The sequence below is a fragment of the Dipodomys merriami genome, unplaced genomic scaffold (genome assembly GCF_024711535.1).
Source record: "Dipodomys merriami isolate MVZ:Mamm:240054 unplaced genomic scaffold, mDipMer1.0.p SCAF_13, whole genome shotgun sequence".
In the NCBI taxonomy this organism is placed as follows: domain Eukaryota; kingdom Metazoa; phylum Chordata; class Mammalia; order Rodentia; family Heteromyidae; genus Dipodomys; species Dipodomys merriami.
The window spans coordinates 30305574-30323968 of NW_027202604.1; the positions used below are offsets into that span (position 1 = coordinate 30305574).

At 37.8% G+C, this 18395-nt stretch overlaps 1 protein-coding gene across 3 annotated transcripts in view; it reads right to left on the reverse strand.

Moving 5' to 3' along the window:
- Cntn3 (contactin 3) overlaps positions 1–18395 on the reverse strand; it is a 298626-nt gene that overhangs the window by 124818 nt on the left and 155413 nt on the right. For all 3 annotated transcript variants that reach the window (XM_070018977.1, XM_070018976.1, XM_070018975.1), the window contains one exon: positions 15381–15476. In XM_070018977.1, coding sequence (XP_069875078.1) covers positions 15381–15476 — 96 coding nt within the window. The remainder of the gene's footprint in view (positions 1–15380; positions 15477–18395) is intronic.

The following is an 18395-nucleotide window of genomic DNA, read 5'->3' on the forward strand; positions in this document are numbered from 1 at the left end:
TGGGCAAATAAATTCACTTTTAGGTGAAATATGAGGAGATATCCCTCCCTACCTCTCCTTCGTCCATCCCAGATCCCTCCCTCCATCCCTCTCGACTTCCTTTTTCTCTTCCTTTTCTACTTACTTTCCCTTGATTTATGAGAAATTTTAAAATCCCTTCTTTAGAAAGTATCCATAGGGAGGCACGTGGAAAATATTTAAGAAGTTGTAGAAAGTAGAGGACTGCACACAACACTGTGCCTTTAATTACTTTCAGAATCCTTTCCAGCAGTCTGCAGAGGATATTTTGAAAATGACTTGTGTAGCCTGTCTTCAAGCTAGGTCAGTATTTCCTGCAGAGGCTTCTCAGGACATCTGGCCTGCAAGATGCTTCTGGAACAAAGGGTTCTCTTCTCAAGAAAGTTCATGAAATATTGCATGCTAGCTGCTGCTTCTCAGATATCTCACACTAATACTGCCAAATAAAAAGCACTGTGAAACAAAGGTAAAATGTGTTTTTATTTTCTCTAACACTCTCAAAAAGTATTCAAATATATTGTGTTCCTATTTTCCTATTATCCACATTACTATTCTCCAAGAACACGCAGTGAAAATGCTGTGCATGGTCATCCACATGGCCTCTTCGGAGAACAATATGCTGAGAAATCCATGAGGCCACCAAGGAAAAGCAGGGGTGCATGGAGGTCATATTTCATGAATGAACCCACTGACAGAACAGTGCTGCCAGAGAGGCTGCTCATCTGTGCAAAACAGATCAGGGAATAGCAGTGCCAAGGGTGTGTGGCATGCTGTAAAATTAACACAGGGAATTTAGAAGAAATGAATGGAGTGGGTGGCAGGAAGCAAAGTATTCCCAAGTACAATAATGTGGTTGAAAACATGGAGTATGTTAGGGAAAAACAAGGGGAAGGAGCTCTTAATATTCAAGATTTAATAAAAACTGATATTAGGAGAAGAAAGCCAGAGTCTAATAACTACATTAGAGGAATTGGCACAGTTGTGTTGGTTATTGTATTTACTTCTGGGGGCAGGAAACAACACTGCCCATGAGTTTCTATTGACATCTGTCACTCAGCTTTCAAATTCACCGTTTCTTTTCCTAGGCATAACCCACTTCAACAATTCCATAGCTTGTGCTTATTGTAATAAGTTCCCATTTGATTAGACTCCTACAAATTCCTTGGTTTCAGCTTAGTGCCCCAGCCTCACACTGGGGGCATAAAATATTTGAAGTAAACCAGAAGAGAAGGTAAGATGCCTAATACTCTAAAGTGTGCAAAACAAAGACCTGTTTATAAGCTGCTCCTTTCAACACTGCAGGTGTCCGTGAATCCAGCATGAGCTGCTTGAACTGGCCTTGTGTGGAATTATTTCATGTATGCCAGAACTAATGAAAGCACATTTTAGGGGGCAGTCCTAGAGTTTGAACTCAGGGCCTTTTGCTTTTCATGACCCTGACTCTTTTTGCTTTAGTTATTTTTTTTTGACTAAAGTATTACTTCTACCTGGACTGGCCTAAATTATGACTCCTTTATTTACGGCTGAAATATAACTGGGATGACCACACCCAGCTTTCTGCTGGTTGAAATGTAGCATTTTGATTATCTATTTATGTATGTGTGCATATATGTGTGTATGTATGTGTGTATGTATTTATGTATGCATATATGTATCTACCTGTCTGTCTGTCTGTCTGTCCTGGGTTAGTTATCTGTCTGTCTGTCTGTCTGTCTGTCTTTCTGGCCTGGGTTAGTTCAAGGAGCAATCCTATCAAGCTCAACCTCTAGAACAGCTTGGATTACTTGTATCTACTACCTTGTCACCTAAAAATGTAAAGACAACCCTGTCCTTAACTGTTCTTTAGATTTATATTGTCAGATTATTTGCTACATGACCCTTACTATTTTTATTTGCATTAACTGATCCACTCAGGAAAAGACTTCCAAACACAGCCCACAAGCTAACAGTGACTTTAAGCCACACAGCATTCTACCGGCTTATAATAATTTTGATAAATTTGTCAATTTAAAATATATCTGGCAGGCTGGGAATGTGGCTTAGTGTTAGACTGCTGGCCTAGCATGCATGAAGCTCTGTGTTCGATTCTTCAGCACACATAAACAGAAAAAGCCAGAAGTGGCTCTGTGGCTCACATAGTAGAGTGCTAGTCTTGAAGCTCAGGGATAGTACCCAGGCCCTGAATTCAAGCCCCAGGACAGACAAAAAAATGTATTTGGTTTTCTTGAAATTTCTTTTTCTATTAATGTTTTTTTATTGTGAAAATACCGTACAGGGTGGTTACAATTACATGAGCAAGGTAATGAGTACATTTCTTATCAAACATTGTTGCCTCCTCCTTTGTTTCTCCTTTCCATCCCTGCCCTCCCATAATGTCTTGTACATGTCATTGTTGCAATGGGTCCACCTGTATCCCTATTTAAACAACTTGTTTTTTCCCTTCACCTCCCCAAATTATACCAACATCAAATATAGTGAAAACAGGGGTTATACTGTGGGGGAGGGACATACAAAGCAACAAAAAATATTTTCTTGAAATTTTAAGGATATGCTTTCTTCCTGTCAATATGCAACTGGAACTGAATGTCACCTCAACTGTTCAGGTAGAGTACTGTCCCTCCTATTCTGTCTTTAATGCCACTTTTTTTGTCATGATATAGTGTTTTTATGTTTTCTTCTAGGTAGAGTTCCAAAATAACTAGCTCTTATAGCTAGATGTGAAACAACTGAAAGATTTAGAGTGAAAAGATCAAGTAGCTTAAGAAAGAAAAATAAGAGAGCAAAAAAGAAAAATAAGAGAGCATATTATTGCTTTACCTATTACTAACAACCGTTTGTCTCCATGACAGGGAGGTTTGGGACTCAGTTGGTCATTACCTGCCAGGACAGCTGGCTCTGGAAAGTGGAATGAAAGCAAAATAAATGATGTACCAACTGTTGATGAAGTGAATTTTTCATTTAAGCACTTACGTCTTTGTGCTATCATTCAAATGCCATATCTCAATTAGCAGTCTCTCATCTTATTAATTTCATAGGGGCAGAACCCAGGGCCTCAGATTTGCTTGTCTGATGCTCAAGGCACATGCCCTGCCCTTTCTGCTTTGGCCATTTGTGAGATAGTATTTCCCAATAAACTTCCACATATCTAGGTTCAAGTACACACCATCACGCCAAACCACTGACTAAGAGAGTGTCTCGCCAACTTTTCCCAGGCTGGCCTTGAACCATAATTCTTCTGCTTTCTGCTCCCAGATACCTGTAATCCTAGGCATAAGCTATCAGTGTCCAGTTAGAATCCATTACTTTTCTATAAAAAGAAACCACGTGAAATATAGCTGCAGCCAACACAGCCTCAGGTTACAAGTAGGTAATATGTAATCTTTGTTACTATAATCAATGGAGACATTAGAGACATTTGTTAATACAACATACCCTATTAAAAGCTGACTGATACAGAGGAAACTTCACATGAACAGTTAAAAATATCGTGATGTTTAATATGCAAAGTGTGTCTGTTTCTAATAAATTTAACTCAACAGGACATGAGAGGATATTTTGGTAGGAACTGTAACCAGCAAATTAAAAACAGATGAGACAAAAACACTCAGTCAACTAAAAAAAGAACTTCATTTTCTACATTTTAAAAATGGAAATGAAGTACATGATGCCGTTAAGACATTAACCAGGTTTGCCAAGATGATTACGGCCCAAGCCTCAGGAAGACTGGCTCTCCTCATTCCCTGGCATCATATGAATGGCCCCCAAATATTCTATCAAGGGGGAAATGGGGTCACTGTGCAGTGTCTGTGAATGAGTTTGGAAATGGTTTCTTGAAATGTTGCAGCATGATTCACTTCATAAATTCTTGCCTTTCAATCCTGCTACCAGCTCAAATTCCAACCTGATAAATAAAATAAAACCTGTTTAAAATATTTCCCAGATTTAAAAGATAAAAGGGGATGCATTTGGGAACTCCATCTTTGTAAGAACAATCAGAGTTGTATTCTAAACAGGCACACCTCTTTGGGATACAACGAACAGGAAAAGATACAGAATATAAACAATAAGCTACTCCAAATGGAGTTGCCAGCAGTGCCTAAAAGGATCAAATCCTGGCAAACATAACCAAATGCCAAGCGAAGTGCTGAGTTCCTCTGAGCCTGGGCAGCTTTACCTGATATTCTGTAGCTAGGAAGGTGGATGACAGCCAAGGAAATTTCAGCTACACACTGGGTACACCAACAACTCTGCTCTCCAAGGGAGCTGAGGTTAATGAAAAGTTTCTGCTGAGACAGGAATTATCTAGCTTATAAATAAATGAGCACCAATGGTCTATATAAGGCAGAAATCCACTTCATTTTTCAAGTTTAAAATGTCCTACTTAACAAGACTCGCCCATTAAAATGCTTTAACTCTTGCACTTGCTTCAGCATTAATATTTTTCTATGTCTTTAAACATTCCTTGAAAACATTTAAATTTTTAAGACTTGAAGATCAAGAGTGACTCAAAGGTCATCTGAACCAAAACTACCCCTAAGAGCAGGGCTAAAGAATGCAGATACCCAAGAAAGACATCAAACTATGGAGTCAAAATTATTGGACTGGGATTGTGGAACCTAAATCTTAAGTCTTCCAAACAAGCTGGTGGACACAGGCAGGCACTAGAATGGATGAAACACTGCCATCAACACACAGTATCTTACATGTCTGTGGCTCCCAACACACTTATTTCTGTAAGAACAGGTCCATCCAAGGCTGACAGAAATTGGCGAGCTACACTTACAACTCATTTTCTTGTTTCCCTTCTGGCATAGTATACTCTATTTCCTTACTTTCTTGGCTTCTATCTGTGACCAGATGACTGGGGACCAGCTAACATTCCATGCTCATAGGTAATGTATGCCATTTGAGTCTCTCCTATGAAATCCATTCTTTCCTTATTCTTTTCCATCTGTTTCCTTGATGAGGAGAGAAAGCACAACCCTAACCTTTGTAACCAAAGGAGAACGGAGTAAATAAGAGAAACTGTCCCCTTGTGGTTAGAAAGCGCTGATATGGATTTCTGAGTAAGAAATACCATTCAGATTGAGCTATTATATTTTCAGACTTCTTTGTTACATCAGCTTGTACAATCTTAAAAAATTTTGATTATCTTTAAGTAGTTGTACAAAGGTGTTGCCATTCAAGAAAGCAGTTTATGAATACAATGAGTCTTGATCAATGTCATGCCTTTCAACATTCTATAATCTTTATAATCACAATGTTCAAAGTACTTAAAATGCAGCTTTATGACAAAGTAATCAATGCTTTGCTAGTACATGTATTATTTTTCAGGCATTATAGTATGTTATAGTACCACAGTAATGGTTTTGCCTGATTCAAAGCATCAACTAATGATAGATCTCATTAAAATTTGGAGACTGTTGAAATATTAAAACTTGATCATACTTGATTTGAACTAAATGCAAAATCTAATTTTTACTTTAATCAGGAAACATCAGTTAAGCAATAATAAATAAATTCCCATTGAAGCTCTATCATTGAAAGAGAACATTTAAACTCTCATACTTCCCTATATATATATATTTTTTCTTTTATGAGGTTAAGGTGCTGTCTGACTTTTGTCTGTTAGTAGATGAAATGGGAGTAAGAACTCAGCTGTCTTTGGAATGGAGAAAATAATTTGGTAGATTATTTAAGGATCTGAGGATGGAGCAGAAAGAAAAGGCCCGGAGCTATTGTGCTGTAAGAAAATATATGAGAAGTGGTCAGTAGCATCTCCGGAAAGTTGGGGGATATTGGCCCCTCAGACTAAAACTCTAAGTAGTAAGGAATGAATTCCAGTTTCTTCAAGTTGTCTTCCATGACCTCGACTCTTTCTAGGTCTTTCCATGATGTGTTCAATGCTCACTTTAATCAAAAGAAGATTCTAAGACAGCCCTTGGGGCAGCTGTCAAAATATGGATCTGCTGCTGCTCTATTTTTTATATTAAATCTCGTATTTTTTCCATCAGTTTCATTAAAACATACAGACACACGTGAGCGTGCATTAACTCCCCATACACACACATACACACTGGCATAGACCTAACCATAATAACCTTTGCATGAAAGATGAGAATGCAGTATTTGGATAGAGGGCCTTGTACATCCTCCCTGGGCAAGAAAACAAGGGCCAAGGAGGAAGGCTGGGAATCCTGTGGTCCAGGAGACAGTCCTTACTCTGTGTCTCTGATCTCAGCTTCTCCTGAGGGCTTCATCTCTGTTCTCTGGAAGTACCAGTTTACCCAGATGCTAAATGCGTGTGACAGAATGAAGTGGCTCTATGTTCCCAAATTCACCATTGCAGACTTTCTGGACATATATCAAATTCCCTGGGGAAAGCATCTAATTGGCCAAGACCTATATGACAGATACAATGACTATGCCAATCAGCTGAAGCCAGCTGGAACACTGTACCTGTGGGTTCTTCTAGTGGAGGTGATGAGGGAGCCCAGTGGGATGCTTATACAGTATGGATGACTCAGAGGCATACATAGCCTCTGTAGCCAAAGCAAACCTGTAACCACACCTAGATAATTCAACAGGAGAGAAACCCAAGCGCTTTCTGGAATCATGTCATCCTAAACAAGGTACAAATGTTCCAGGCAAGATAAACTCATATGATATGGAAAGGAAAAATGGTAACCTTCATAAGACACACTTCTTGGAAATTTTAAGTTTCATATTTCCCTGGTGCAAAGTACAAGTACAAATATAGTATACTTGCATGTCTATAATGAATGCATACATATGAAACAATCCACATGTACTATCTTAAGTGTTCACCATGATTGCACAAAGGCAGATTTTTATAATTATCCCACATTTACAAAACAAAGTAGGTAAACAGTAATGAGGCAACCATCTCCAAACTACTTAGGTGTCATTTTTAGAATCAGAACTTGGGGCATCTAAATTACAAATTTATTTTGTCTTATGTGTGTGCATAGGGGATTATTTTAAAATGTTTCAATTATACCAAGGCTCAAATTGATAGAGTGCTTGCTTATATATGTGAAATTCTGGGTTCAATCTCCAGAACAATATAAAAAACTTGTTTTTTAAGTAAGTTTTTTATTGTGAAAATACTGTACAGAGGGGTTACAGTTACATGAGCAAGGTAATGAGTACATTTCTTATCAACGATTGTTGCCTCCTCCTTTGTTTTTCACCTACCAACCCTTCCCTCACCAAAACTTGTTTTAATTATACTGTTATATCCATGAGAAAGAGATGAAGTACACTGACCTGGAAGTAGGAAGATATGTAATGCAACCAGGCAATGATGTTTGTGTGCATATGAACATTTCCTCTCCTTTCACATCAAAAGCAACCTAAAACCTAAATCTGTCTGTGCATGGATTTTGGGAATAATCTCATACCTGTCTTGAGCTTCAGTCTTTCCAAGTGGAATCTCAGTGTAGAAGGAGAGTAGAGTTCCTTAAATGAGCCCAGTATCTGATTGAATAATAGCTTCTATCATGGTCATTCTTTCCTACCAGTAAATGCCTTTCTTGCATCCCATGGGAGCATAAATTTTAAGGACAGGGAAAATGTTAATTATATTTCAGTTTCCTATACATTCAGCTCAGTGTTTTCACCTGGAGAGCAGCTCATGGTGAGACTCAATAAATATTTATTTGAATATATTGCAATCAAATTTACCACAGTAATGAGCTCAGTTTTTTCTCTATTTAATATCATCCTCATTCAAGTGAGGGACATAATTACTACAATAAGACATTATTATGAGGCATATTCTATAGCCAGATCACTTATTGAATGCAAGTATAAATCAATGAAGAAATAGGAAGGAAGGAAGGAAGGAAGGAAGGAAGGAAGGAAGGAAGGAAGGAAGGAAGGAAGGAAGGAAGGAAGGAAGGAAGGAAGGACGGACAAATGGAAAGAAGGAAAGTGGGAAAAAGTAAGTAGAAAGGGAGTCAGTCTTAAGGAATAATTTTAATTCTTTCCACATTCTAGCAGTCTGCACAGACTCATGATATTTTTCATCTGCATTTCCAACTACCAATTGAATACACTGCAATTAAATCTATCCACTATGCTTTCTTTTACAGATCAAAATATTTTGCATTCATCCGTAGAACAGCAGCTGAGGTTTACATGTCAATTTCCTCTGAACGTACTGATATGAATGTTTCTTTAAATCTATTAATATTTTAGTCTCCATGAAATGTTAATAGTCACATCAGGACTGACATGTATTTTAAAAACATAGATCTACAACTGTGATATATTTCCCTTTAGTCTACAGATGAATTCTCTGACTATGTTGACGTATTAACCTACATCCTGGTGAGAAGCAAGAATTTAGAAATAACCCTGGTTGGTGCAGGCATCATTGGCAATTATCTGCTTCTTAATCATGGTTTCACAGTTTGGTATAGTCTCAGTTGACACAGTGATGCAGCTTTTGAACATTTTACTTGGATAAAGATTGAAGACACTGGGAAATTGGAGAAAGAGTCTAGTCAGTCAATGAGGCAAATCAGAAAGATTTAGTTTTCCAAAGGATATACCATGTGTTCTTGGCTTCAGAAAGTCTGAAAAGAGAAATTGTTTTAATTTGGATTCCAAGTAGAATGGAAGGGAAGGGTAGACTCCAGTAAACAAAGGTCCTAAGGAACTATATTATTATTATCACAATTCAAATTATGTGGGAAAAATCACTGTTTGGAGTCCTAACTACAGCTTAAAGTCTGTAATGTATCCTGTTACCTGGTAAAGTTTCCACCAACAGAGCAAGTTTCTCAGCCATGAAAATACCTATTTGGCACCATGTATACTATCTGAGATAACTTTACTTTTTTGGTCTATTCACCTTTGAGTAAAATAATAAAGATGTTGCTACAGTGGGTGTAAATCCCACACCATCTGGTTTGGTTGCTAACAGTTCGCACCTCGGTCACACCAGGATTTACAAAGCAATTTTTAGCACAACTTTGCTTCAATCTCCACTACCTGCTGTTTGACATCTCACATTCTCCTTTCACATCCCAAAGGCGATGTTCTAAGTGGATAGCAGTGCATAGGACTGAATTTTTAAATATATGCACATAGCACAGACATGGGAAGCTATATCAGACACCAAAGTAGTTTGTTGATTCAATAGAGGGACAGATTTCAAGTATTTCTCTACTTAAGAGTAAATTTTACCAGCCACTGTTGGGCAAACGTCAACTGTTTATTACAGTATGTAGCCAGAATACTTGATGCACTCCTTTCTAATTAATATTTTATCACGAGGCACCCATGAACTAACTCATCTTGCAATCTTACATATAAGAGGATAATTTTTCTCATGTGTTTGATTTTGTACTGCTTTTTGTGATATTAGCAACTATACTGCAATTATATTAATTCCCAGCTTTTCAGGATATTGGCATAAGTAATTACACTTTAAGAAATCTATGTCCAGTAGCTTATTTCTGGTTTGTCAATTACTAGCTTTCTAACTCATTTTGAGGTGTTACTTCCTCTTGCTCAGATAGGTGTTTGATTATTCTGCACAGACAGCACTAAACAGGAAGTGGTAGACAAACCATATGGGATATTACAACCCTTCTCAAATAGTCATGTGACTGAGGCATTATACAGATGCCTAACAAAAACTAATTGTCAACTACCATGAGATAATTTTTCCACCTATGCTGACTGCTCCTAAGATGTACAGGTTTTGCCATAGTTTTGAAATTATTTATATGCACAAAGCACTACAAATAATGCTCATGACATAAAAAAAACCTCACTGAGATCTGTATTTTAGCTCTCTGTTTGTCTAATAAACAGGAGTTACAAATTATTCCATGAAGTAATTTTAATGTAATTTTACTGGAGCCAGTAAAAAAGCTCTAAGTTGCAGGCAATAGCAAAAGACAAATTAAAAACAGTAATCACTATCCATTGCTAAGTAGTATAGCGATGTTACTTGTAGATCACTTTGCTGGCTACAGGACTAAGTTAATACAAAAACAATCCCAAGCAAAACAAAACAACAGAGAAACTTTTGAATTAATTCCAACTCCACAACCACCAGCTCACCAAATGAGCAATGTGTTTCTACTGTGGAAGCCCTAAGCATTGTCTATGAAGAGAAGTAACCAGCAGAAGGAGCACTATAAAGCTACTGTGATTAAATATCACCCATCCATGTACTTATTCAAAGGTATACTGCATTCTAGTCATTGCTTTTTCTTGTCTTGATATTTCCATCACATTAGAAATAAAACAACACAAGCATCGTTAAAGTAGATTTCAGATATGAACCATGTTTAGGTTTTTGTAGAAGGTAGAACACCAAGTTGACAGTGAGTCCCAACAATACCCATTGGTGTCATGTCATTTAATCTCAATATCAGAAATTTTGTTTTCAGTGAGACTTTTCTATGGACTTTTAAACCTAAACTAAACTTTAGTTAGAGTCTGTACATGCTTTCATGTCACATCTGGGAGAGGAGAAATTGTGGAATAAAGTTTGTTTAAGACTCTGGGACTTGAATAAAAAGGGCAGCTGTGCCACTTTAGCCCTAGGACTTAGAAAGAAAGACAAGCATTTTGCGAGACAATAAAAAATATACAAATCAATTGGAGACCTTGGAAGGTTTCTAAACAAGGAAATAAATCAAGGTGAAGAGTATCTTGAGAAAGATGCTTCAGGCTTGAAGGGGAGGGGGGAGCAAGGATGATGTCCTCATTTGAGACATAATATTTTAGCTTTGATGTGTTAAATGCCTTCTAGCACCATGATGGAGAAGAAAGCTAGAGAAGAACATAGGTTAGTAGAGCAGAGAGGTAACAGGAATACATTAGGGACTTCACGAAATGGAACAGACCAGTGAGGGACTTTCTACCCATAGTGGCCCACAGATCAGCAGCACCCACTTCCCAGGACAGCCAATTAGAAATACTCAGTCTCAGACTCCAACCAGTTGATTCATTTGGAATTGAAGTCTAAGGAGTATTGGGAAAGACCAGGTCTGAGCCGAGGCTTTGGTTCAACTTGGGAGGAGACGTCCCTAAAGTGGCTCTAGGTACCACTGTGTATCAAATGCTTCTGTAAACAATGGGCTTAAATATTAATGAACTCTGCTGACTCTGGTTTTGAAATGTCAGAAGCCCTTGGCTTAGAACATCACTGTTTTTCCTGAGGACTCTGTGCCTTATCATTTGGAGAATGGCTACAGGGCTGACTTGGAGCATCCATCACATAGAAAAATTCCTGGTCAGGACGAAGCATCAAGGTTCTAGTTTGACTTCTCCACAGCTCTGGGATCTTTTGCGGGCTACTACTTCTATGAGACCCATGTGCAAATGACCCAATATATTGCCTTATGCACAAGTTGGGAGGGCTTTGTGCTGAGACTAGGTATCTAGGCTCTTGTCTCATGAGTTACTTTCAAACCAGAAGTTAGAGCACCAGGTATTCCAATGTGAACTGGGTGGAAGCTCACTCTCTTGGCATTTCCAGAACTGAGCTTTCCGGCTCTACTTAGGTTGTCAACCATCCTGTTCCTCTCCGTACTTTCACCAAAAAGCTCTGACTAGCAGGTAATGAACACAAAAGACAAGCATTCTGCTCAGTATCTAAGCAGCAGTCATTAGAGCGAGATTATCACCACTATCATCATTGCTGTTGCTGCTATTATTATTATTATTATCATCATCATCATCATCATCATCATTACCATTCCCCTTCTATACTTACTCTTGTTAGGCTCCTATAAGAGAGAATAAGGCAGGTGAATAAAAGATGACTCTGATATCAGAAATCAGAAAAACATCTCCAACCACCGGAAAGGGACTCAGTAGAAATAAAGCAAGCTGCAGTGAATGAAGACAATGTAGGCAGGTGTAAACAACGAAGGCTTAGTGCAGGTCTGGAAGGGTCTGTGGAACTTTGAGAAAGGATGACTGAATAGATACCAGCAAGGGGCATGTGTACTCTGAAAGACCTTTCATCTTTGGCAGGGAAAGAAAAAAATAACCTGAAATCACAGCTTCAGCTGCTAGGACCTGGCTCAAAATGGGACTTCATCCTTTACTGAAATGAAGTCTCCAAGTCATTCTTAATGGGATGAAGCAGGCTTGATTGTAGCTGCTAGAAAGTTCACATGGGTAGGTCTGTCACTGCCTGGTTGGTACTCCAGAGGATTTGGATACTTATACCTTGAGAATAAAGTATTGGATGGATTTTCAAATATTTATAACTGTCAAAATCTAGAAAAGCATTCAGTTATTTACTTCATCAATGTTTGTTGACTAGATGCCTGTTGAGTGCCTATTATGAGTCAGCTTTGTGCAATACACTTAAACTCAGAACACAGGCCTCTGCCTTAGGGGTTCATGAACTAGTCTGTCAGGCTCTCAGATGACAATTGTGAGGATCTCGGAATTAGGTAGATGTGGACCAATATGCACAAATGTTTTTCACATCTAAATCTGACCTGATTGTCCTGGTCATTTCTTGACATGCTTGCAGTGAGGGAAATATACATTTTCTCCATGTGATTTAGTATCCCTTGAAACTTTTACATTCTGAAGGATAGAAGTTTCATTTTTGCTTTAGCTACAATCTCAGCAGACATTCACAATCATCTCATCCATGTGCTTTAAAAGTAAAGACAGAACTCCAAAGGCTGAGATAAATCAAGGTATAATGACTTAGGATAGCTGTGACTGGCCAAGGTTACTCAATTCTTATGACAAAAAAGACTCCTCTTTTGAAACATGTTTCATTCAATAGCTTCATAAGACATATTCACTGTGAATTAGTAAACCAATAGATTATTCATCTTTTTTTGTGCCAGTTCTAGACCTTGAACTCAGAGCCTGAACATGGGCCCTGTGTCTTTTAAAAGCTCAAGGGTAACATTCTACCACTTGAACCATACCTCCACTTCTGGATTTTTGGTAGTTAATTGGAAATAACAGTCTTATAGACTTTCCTGCTCATGGATAGCTTCAAACCATGATCCTCTTATCTCAGCCTCCTGAGTAGCCAGGGTTACAGGAACATGCACCTAGGGGCCAGCAGGTTCTTTTGTTATTAATGAAGTTATCTAATTATAAAAGTAATGAAGGACAGCCCAGTCAGAATCTCAACTTCGGTCAACATTTCTGAAATTCTGTAGTGATTTGAAGCAATTATTTTCTGCTGATTTGAAGCAATATAAGTTGAAGTTAGTTTGATAATTCCTTACTTGGAGTAGTTGTAGCCATTATTCTACCTAATGGATCACCTTCTTTTCTCTCTCTCTCTCTCATTGTAAATTCTTATTTTCTTTTCCTTGCTTACATGCTTGTGGGTTGACAGCTGACTCTCTTCTTTCATTTCATGGATAATCCCCTAAACAAGGATCCAATTAGAGGCCTCTGTGAATGTGTCTGGTCAATTACAATCTTGTTTTTGTTGTTGTTGGTTATGGGTCTTGAACTCTGGGCCTGAGTGCTGTCCCTCAGCTCCTCAGCTCAAAGCAAGCACTCTATCATTAACCCACAGTGCCACTTCTTGTTTTCTGATGGTTTATTGGAGATAAGAGTTTCATGGCCCTTCCTGCCTGGGCTGGCTTTGAACCATGATCTTCAGATCTCAGCCTCCTGAGTAGCTAGGATTACAGGCGTGAGCTACTGGTACCCAGCTCCAGTATAATCTTTAACATTAAGGATCCTAAGAGTTTTCAGGGTCTACCTTGGCCACCACAAGAAAAAACTGATGTGAGAAAACAGTCAAAAATAAATGAAGAAAAGTCAAGAAATACAGAAAAGACCACTGAATCAAGGAACTGGATGATCTCTCAAATGAATTACATTTGGTTCTCAAGGAGTAGTTCAAGGAGTTTGTGACACAATGTTTTGCTTTTTCGGTTTTTATATCAAAAACCAGTAAAAGGAAGCATCATTCACTGTGGTGTGGTTGAACCAACTCTTGGTCATCCATACAGCAAGCTCTGAATTGATTCTAATAATCAGAACTAGCCAGTATTGGTCGGAAAGGGCTGAATAGACCCCATTTTACACTGTCAATAGATAACCAGTCAACAAGTAGCATTGTATAACAGAACTGCAGGCCACCCACTGACCCCATACCACAATGCAAGGTGTCAGGCCCTTTCTGGAGGCGCAACTCTGTAAACCATACAACTCTTCCAGAAGATACTAGTTAGCTCCGTTATTTCAGCCTGTTAAATTTTCTATTTTCTTCAATCCAGAATGAACTCAATTACTTTTATTTGTAATTAAGGTACTTTGTCCTTAGGTACAAAGCAAGAACCTCTCTAAACTCAAGAATCAAGCAAAATGTACTCTTTTAAAATAGACAAGGGAGCCTCATTTAAATCCCTGCAGGCAAAAAGTTGAAGCCAGCCCCTGACCTCAGGCACACATTCACATGGCCATCTACAAAAAGAAAGGAGATGTCTGGGTTATTAGATTTGAGGGTTTGTAATTAAAAGCGACCAATCATTGAGAGTAGAAGAGGACTGGTTATGAGTCACAGAACATATGAAGTCCAGAGTATTTCCATCTGAATTAAGCTTTCCAATGAATCCTTTAGATCATCTCTGTGAAGATAGGTCCTCTCTAACTCATTTACCTCTCAGTGACTCTTATCCTTTTGATGGCAGACCATGTTTATCTGTCTGAGAATATATTTTATATATTAGTAAGACCATCTTGACCATAAATTGCCAAGGTCACAAGAGTGAGCATAGAGGGGAAAAAATTAAACCAGCACTCCAAGGCTTTTTATTGAGGAGCTAATTATTTCATTTCTACTCTGAGGTTATTTTATCAAGTTTCTGACTTCAATTTATGCCAGTATACTTTAGTATATTTTAGTATGTGCGAAGTTAGCATAAAATTTGCAATTGCAATAGTCTAATGACAGTGATGTGACTATATACCTTTATCTTTTTCATATACATAGGCTATCTAGAAATTGGCGGGGGGCAGAGGCAGAGAAAGAGGAGAGGGAGAGGAGAGAGCTCTCAATTTGAACTTTCAAAGTCTAAAACTGAGGAGCAGAGAATGATGGGGTAAGAACACATGTTCAGCATTAGTAAATGAGCAAAATGAATGCGATCTCTGTGACTCTTTGTAACCTCCCTGGTTAGAATATATACACGACAATTTCTCTAGATGGACTATCTTTGTGATTTTCTCCTTTTTCACATCAGCTGACAGAATCGAATGCTCAGGGATTTGAGTTCTTTTACTTTACAGAAGCAGTCACAGAGTGTCTGGCTCAGGCTTTGTCTCAAAACATATTTAAGAAGTATCAATAGCAGAAATGGGGCAGTACTTACCACCAGAGTGTGGCGGGGGGCCGCAGAGCAGGACCATGCCCTGGCCTTCGCGTACTGACACTGTACTCCGCATTCTGGTTTTAAAATTTTCAAGATCTAATTTGAAAACAAAACAAAAACCCTGAGTATCACAGAGGAAAATTACATACAAAATCATTATTTCCTTCCTTCAAAAAACAATTCTAAAACCTCTTCCCAGGAAAGTGAAGAGAAGAATAGTTGCTTACAGAAGGAAAAACAGGACTTGATTTCCTTATTCAGGCTGCTAGAATATCATCCATATCAATTTAAACAGAGATCCATGGACCCCTTGTTGGCGATAAAGGGTCAAAACAAGAAACAATTCTACCTAAATATTTCCACATCAACTCCATTGATTCACCAATTTCACATAGTAAAAAAAGACCAATTATTCAAAAAGTTTCCCCTAAAATATTTGATTATGATACACTAAAGTAAATTTGTTCTACATAAAATTAGTATTATTCATAGAAATATTTTAAAATACACACTTCCTAGTTTCAGGCTGTATTTATCTCATGTCCTGAAGAACTGGAAATTAACAACTAAGCAGAATTCAAAGGGTTAACAATAACTGAAACCACAAATTCCTATTTATGGCTATAAAAGGCAATTATTTTATTATCACCCAGGAAGTATTTTATCAACATATAATACATTTCTAACAAATTGTAGTCAATGGAAAATACTATTTTTATTAACCAATGGTTATTTTAGACACTTAATTTCTTCCCATAACAATTTAAGATAGCGAATATTGGTTCATATATTTCAGTTAAAATTACAACAGAGAGAAAATTGCATTGTCTACATGCATAGAGAAACCCGATTCCATAGAGGAAAAGAAAGATATGTGTGAGACATGCATACAGAATGCATGTGACATGCACATAATACACATGTGAAACAAGTATGGCATGCAGTGACATACATGATAATGAATGTACCCTAGGCATGCACACATACATGTGTGCAACATGTATGGCATATGGGATGTATGTAGTGTGTAAGTGACATCAGAATTATATGAATGCTAGAATCATGCATGATGTTCATGACATGGATAGGGTGTAATGTGGCAGATGACATGTGACATGAGTATGCCGTATGTGTCATATTTTAGAATCATGTATGATAGCATTTGACATGTATAATATGTATGTGACCTATGAATAATGTCTGTGTCATGTATGTTACATATGGGTGACACACACAAATGCGTAACAACATGATCTACATGGTGACACATAAATGCACATGACACTCATTGTCAAGTGCATTGCATGCAAGTCACATAAAGTGAAATACATGTGACATTCATGTGAAAGGTATGCCATACATGCTCTATGTGTGTCATGTATTATGCCTACACCATGGCTTGCATGTGACATAAGTGCCATATGTGGGATGTGTGACACATGTTACATATATACAAAGTGGATACAACACATAGCATGTGCAAACATACATGCCACATACATGTGCCATGTGACACACATGGGTCATTCATGTTCCATGTATATTTTATTCATGACGTGTGCTTCCTGTGTGCAGTGTGCTATATGTCATGTGTGTGTCATGTGTGACATAAATGGGACATGAAGGTGAAGTGTGTGCCATTTATGTGCCATGTGCATGCCATGTATGTGTCATATGTGTGGCATGTGCATGACACCTGTGTTCCATCTGTGAAATGTGTGACAACCATGTTAAAAGTTTGTGAAATTTGTGTCATGCATGCACTGAATGTGTCGCATTTATGATGTGTATGTGACTTGTGTGAACTGCATGTTCCATGTGTGTCATGAATGTGCTGCCTGTGACATGTACGTGCTATCTATTGTCATGTATGTGGCATGTTTGAAATGTATGCAGCATACATGTGGCACATTCACTATACATACCTGCATGTGGCACATATGTAGGATGTGTATGTCACCTATTTGACTTGTATGTGGTATATGGGACATTTGTGTCACAGCTATGTGACATATGTGGCATGCATTTGTGGTATGTGCTATGTATTGACATATGTGTGGGTTTGGGGTCACATGTGTGTAACATGTTTGGCTGTGAGTAACATGAGTGTGACATGAGGTGTGTGATATGATTCATAAATGTGTTGAGTGTGACATATGTGTCATGTATGTTTTGTGTATGGTCTCTGCATGGCTTGTGCATTGTGTGGGTAGTGTGTTGTGTGTGTCATGGATATTTTTACTGTTGAGTTTTCAAAGTTCTTCTATATATTTTTCTTTTCTTCAGACAGAACAAAACAAATAATCCATAGAAAATACATGTCATTTTTAAGGTATAGAAAAGAAAAATAGCCTCCTTTTGTTGGATTATTAGGATCTATGAAAGAAAAAATAAAGTTTTAAAAGTTTCAAATCACCAAAATACCAACTAGCAGAGTGTATGTGCAACTCAAATGCAAATCAAGCTGTAGGTGGTTCTATTTTGACAAGAATTGTAGCAGAGAAAAGCACTTTATAAGAATCAAAATAAATAATATGTAGTTCCAGGATTTATTGATAGAAACTCTCAGCTTTTTTTCTTTGCCTCATCTCCAATTCCTGTGAACATTATCATTATTCTGGAGCCAGAAATAAATCAGAACCAACCATCCAACCCAACAGAGAACAAGCCAGCCCGATAAAGAACTCGAGCTAGAACCATGTGTAGCATTAAAAGACTAAATACTTTCCCCTTAACCTTAACCTAATAAGTATGACAGGGACTTCCATTCTCATCACTTCTACTCAATAAAGTATTAAAACGTATGCCCACAGCAATAATGGAGGAAAATATACACTTTGGAAAGGATGTAATAACTGTATTCTTATTTGATGTAATGATTGTCAAAATAAAAGATCAGAAGGAACATTAAAAAAATCACTTTATATTGTCCAATTAAATAAAACACTGGATACATCATCTATGTACTAAAAATAACTGCAAAAGTCAAAATTTAAAACTGCACTTACATTCATT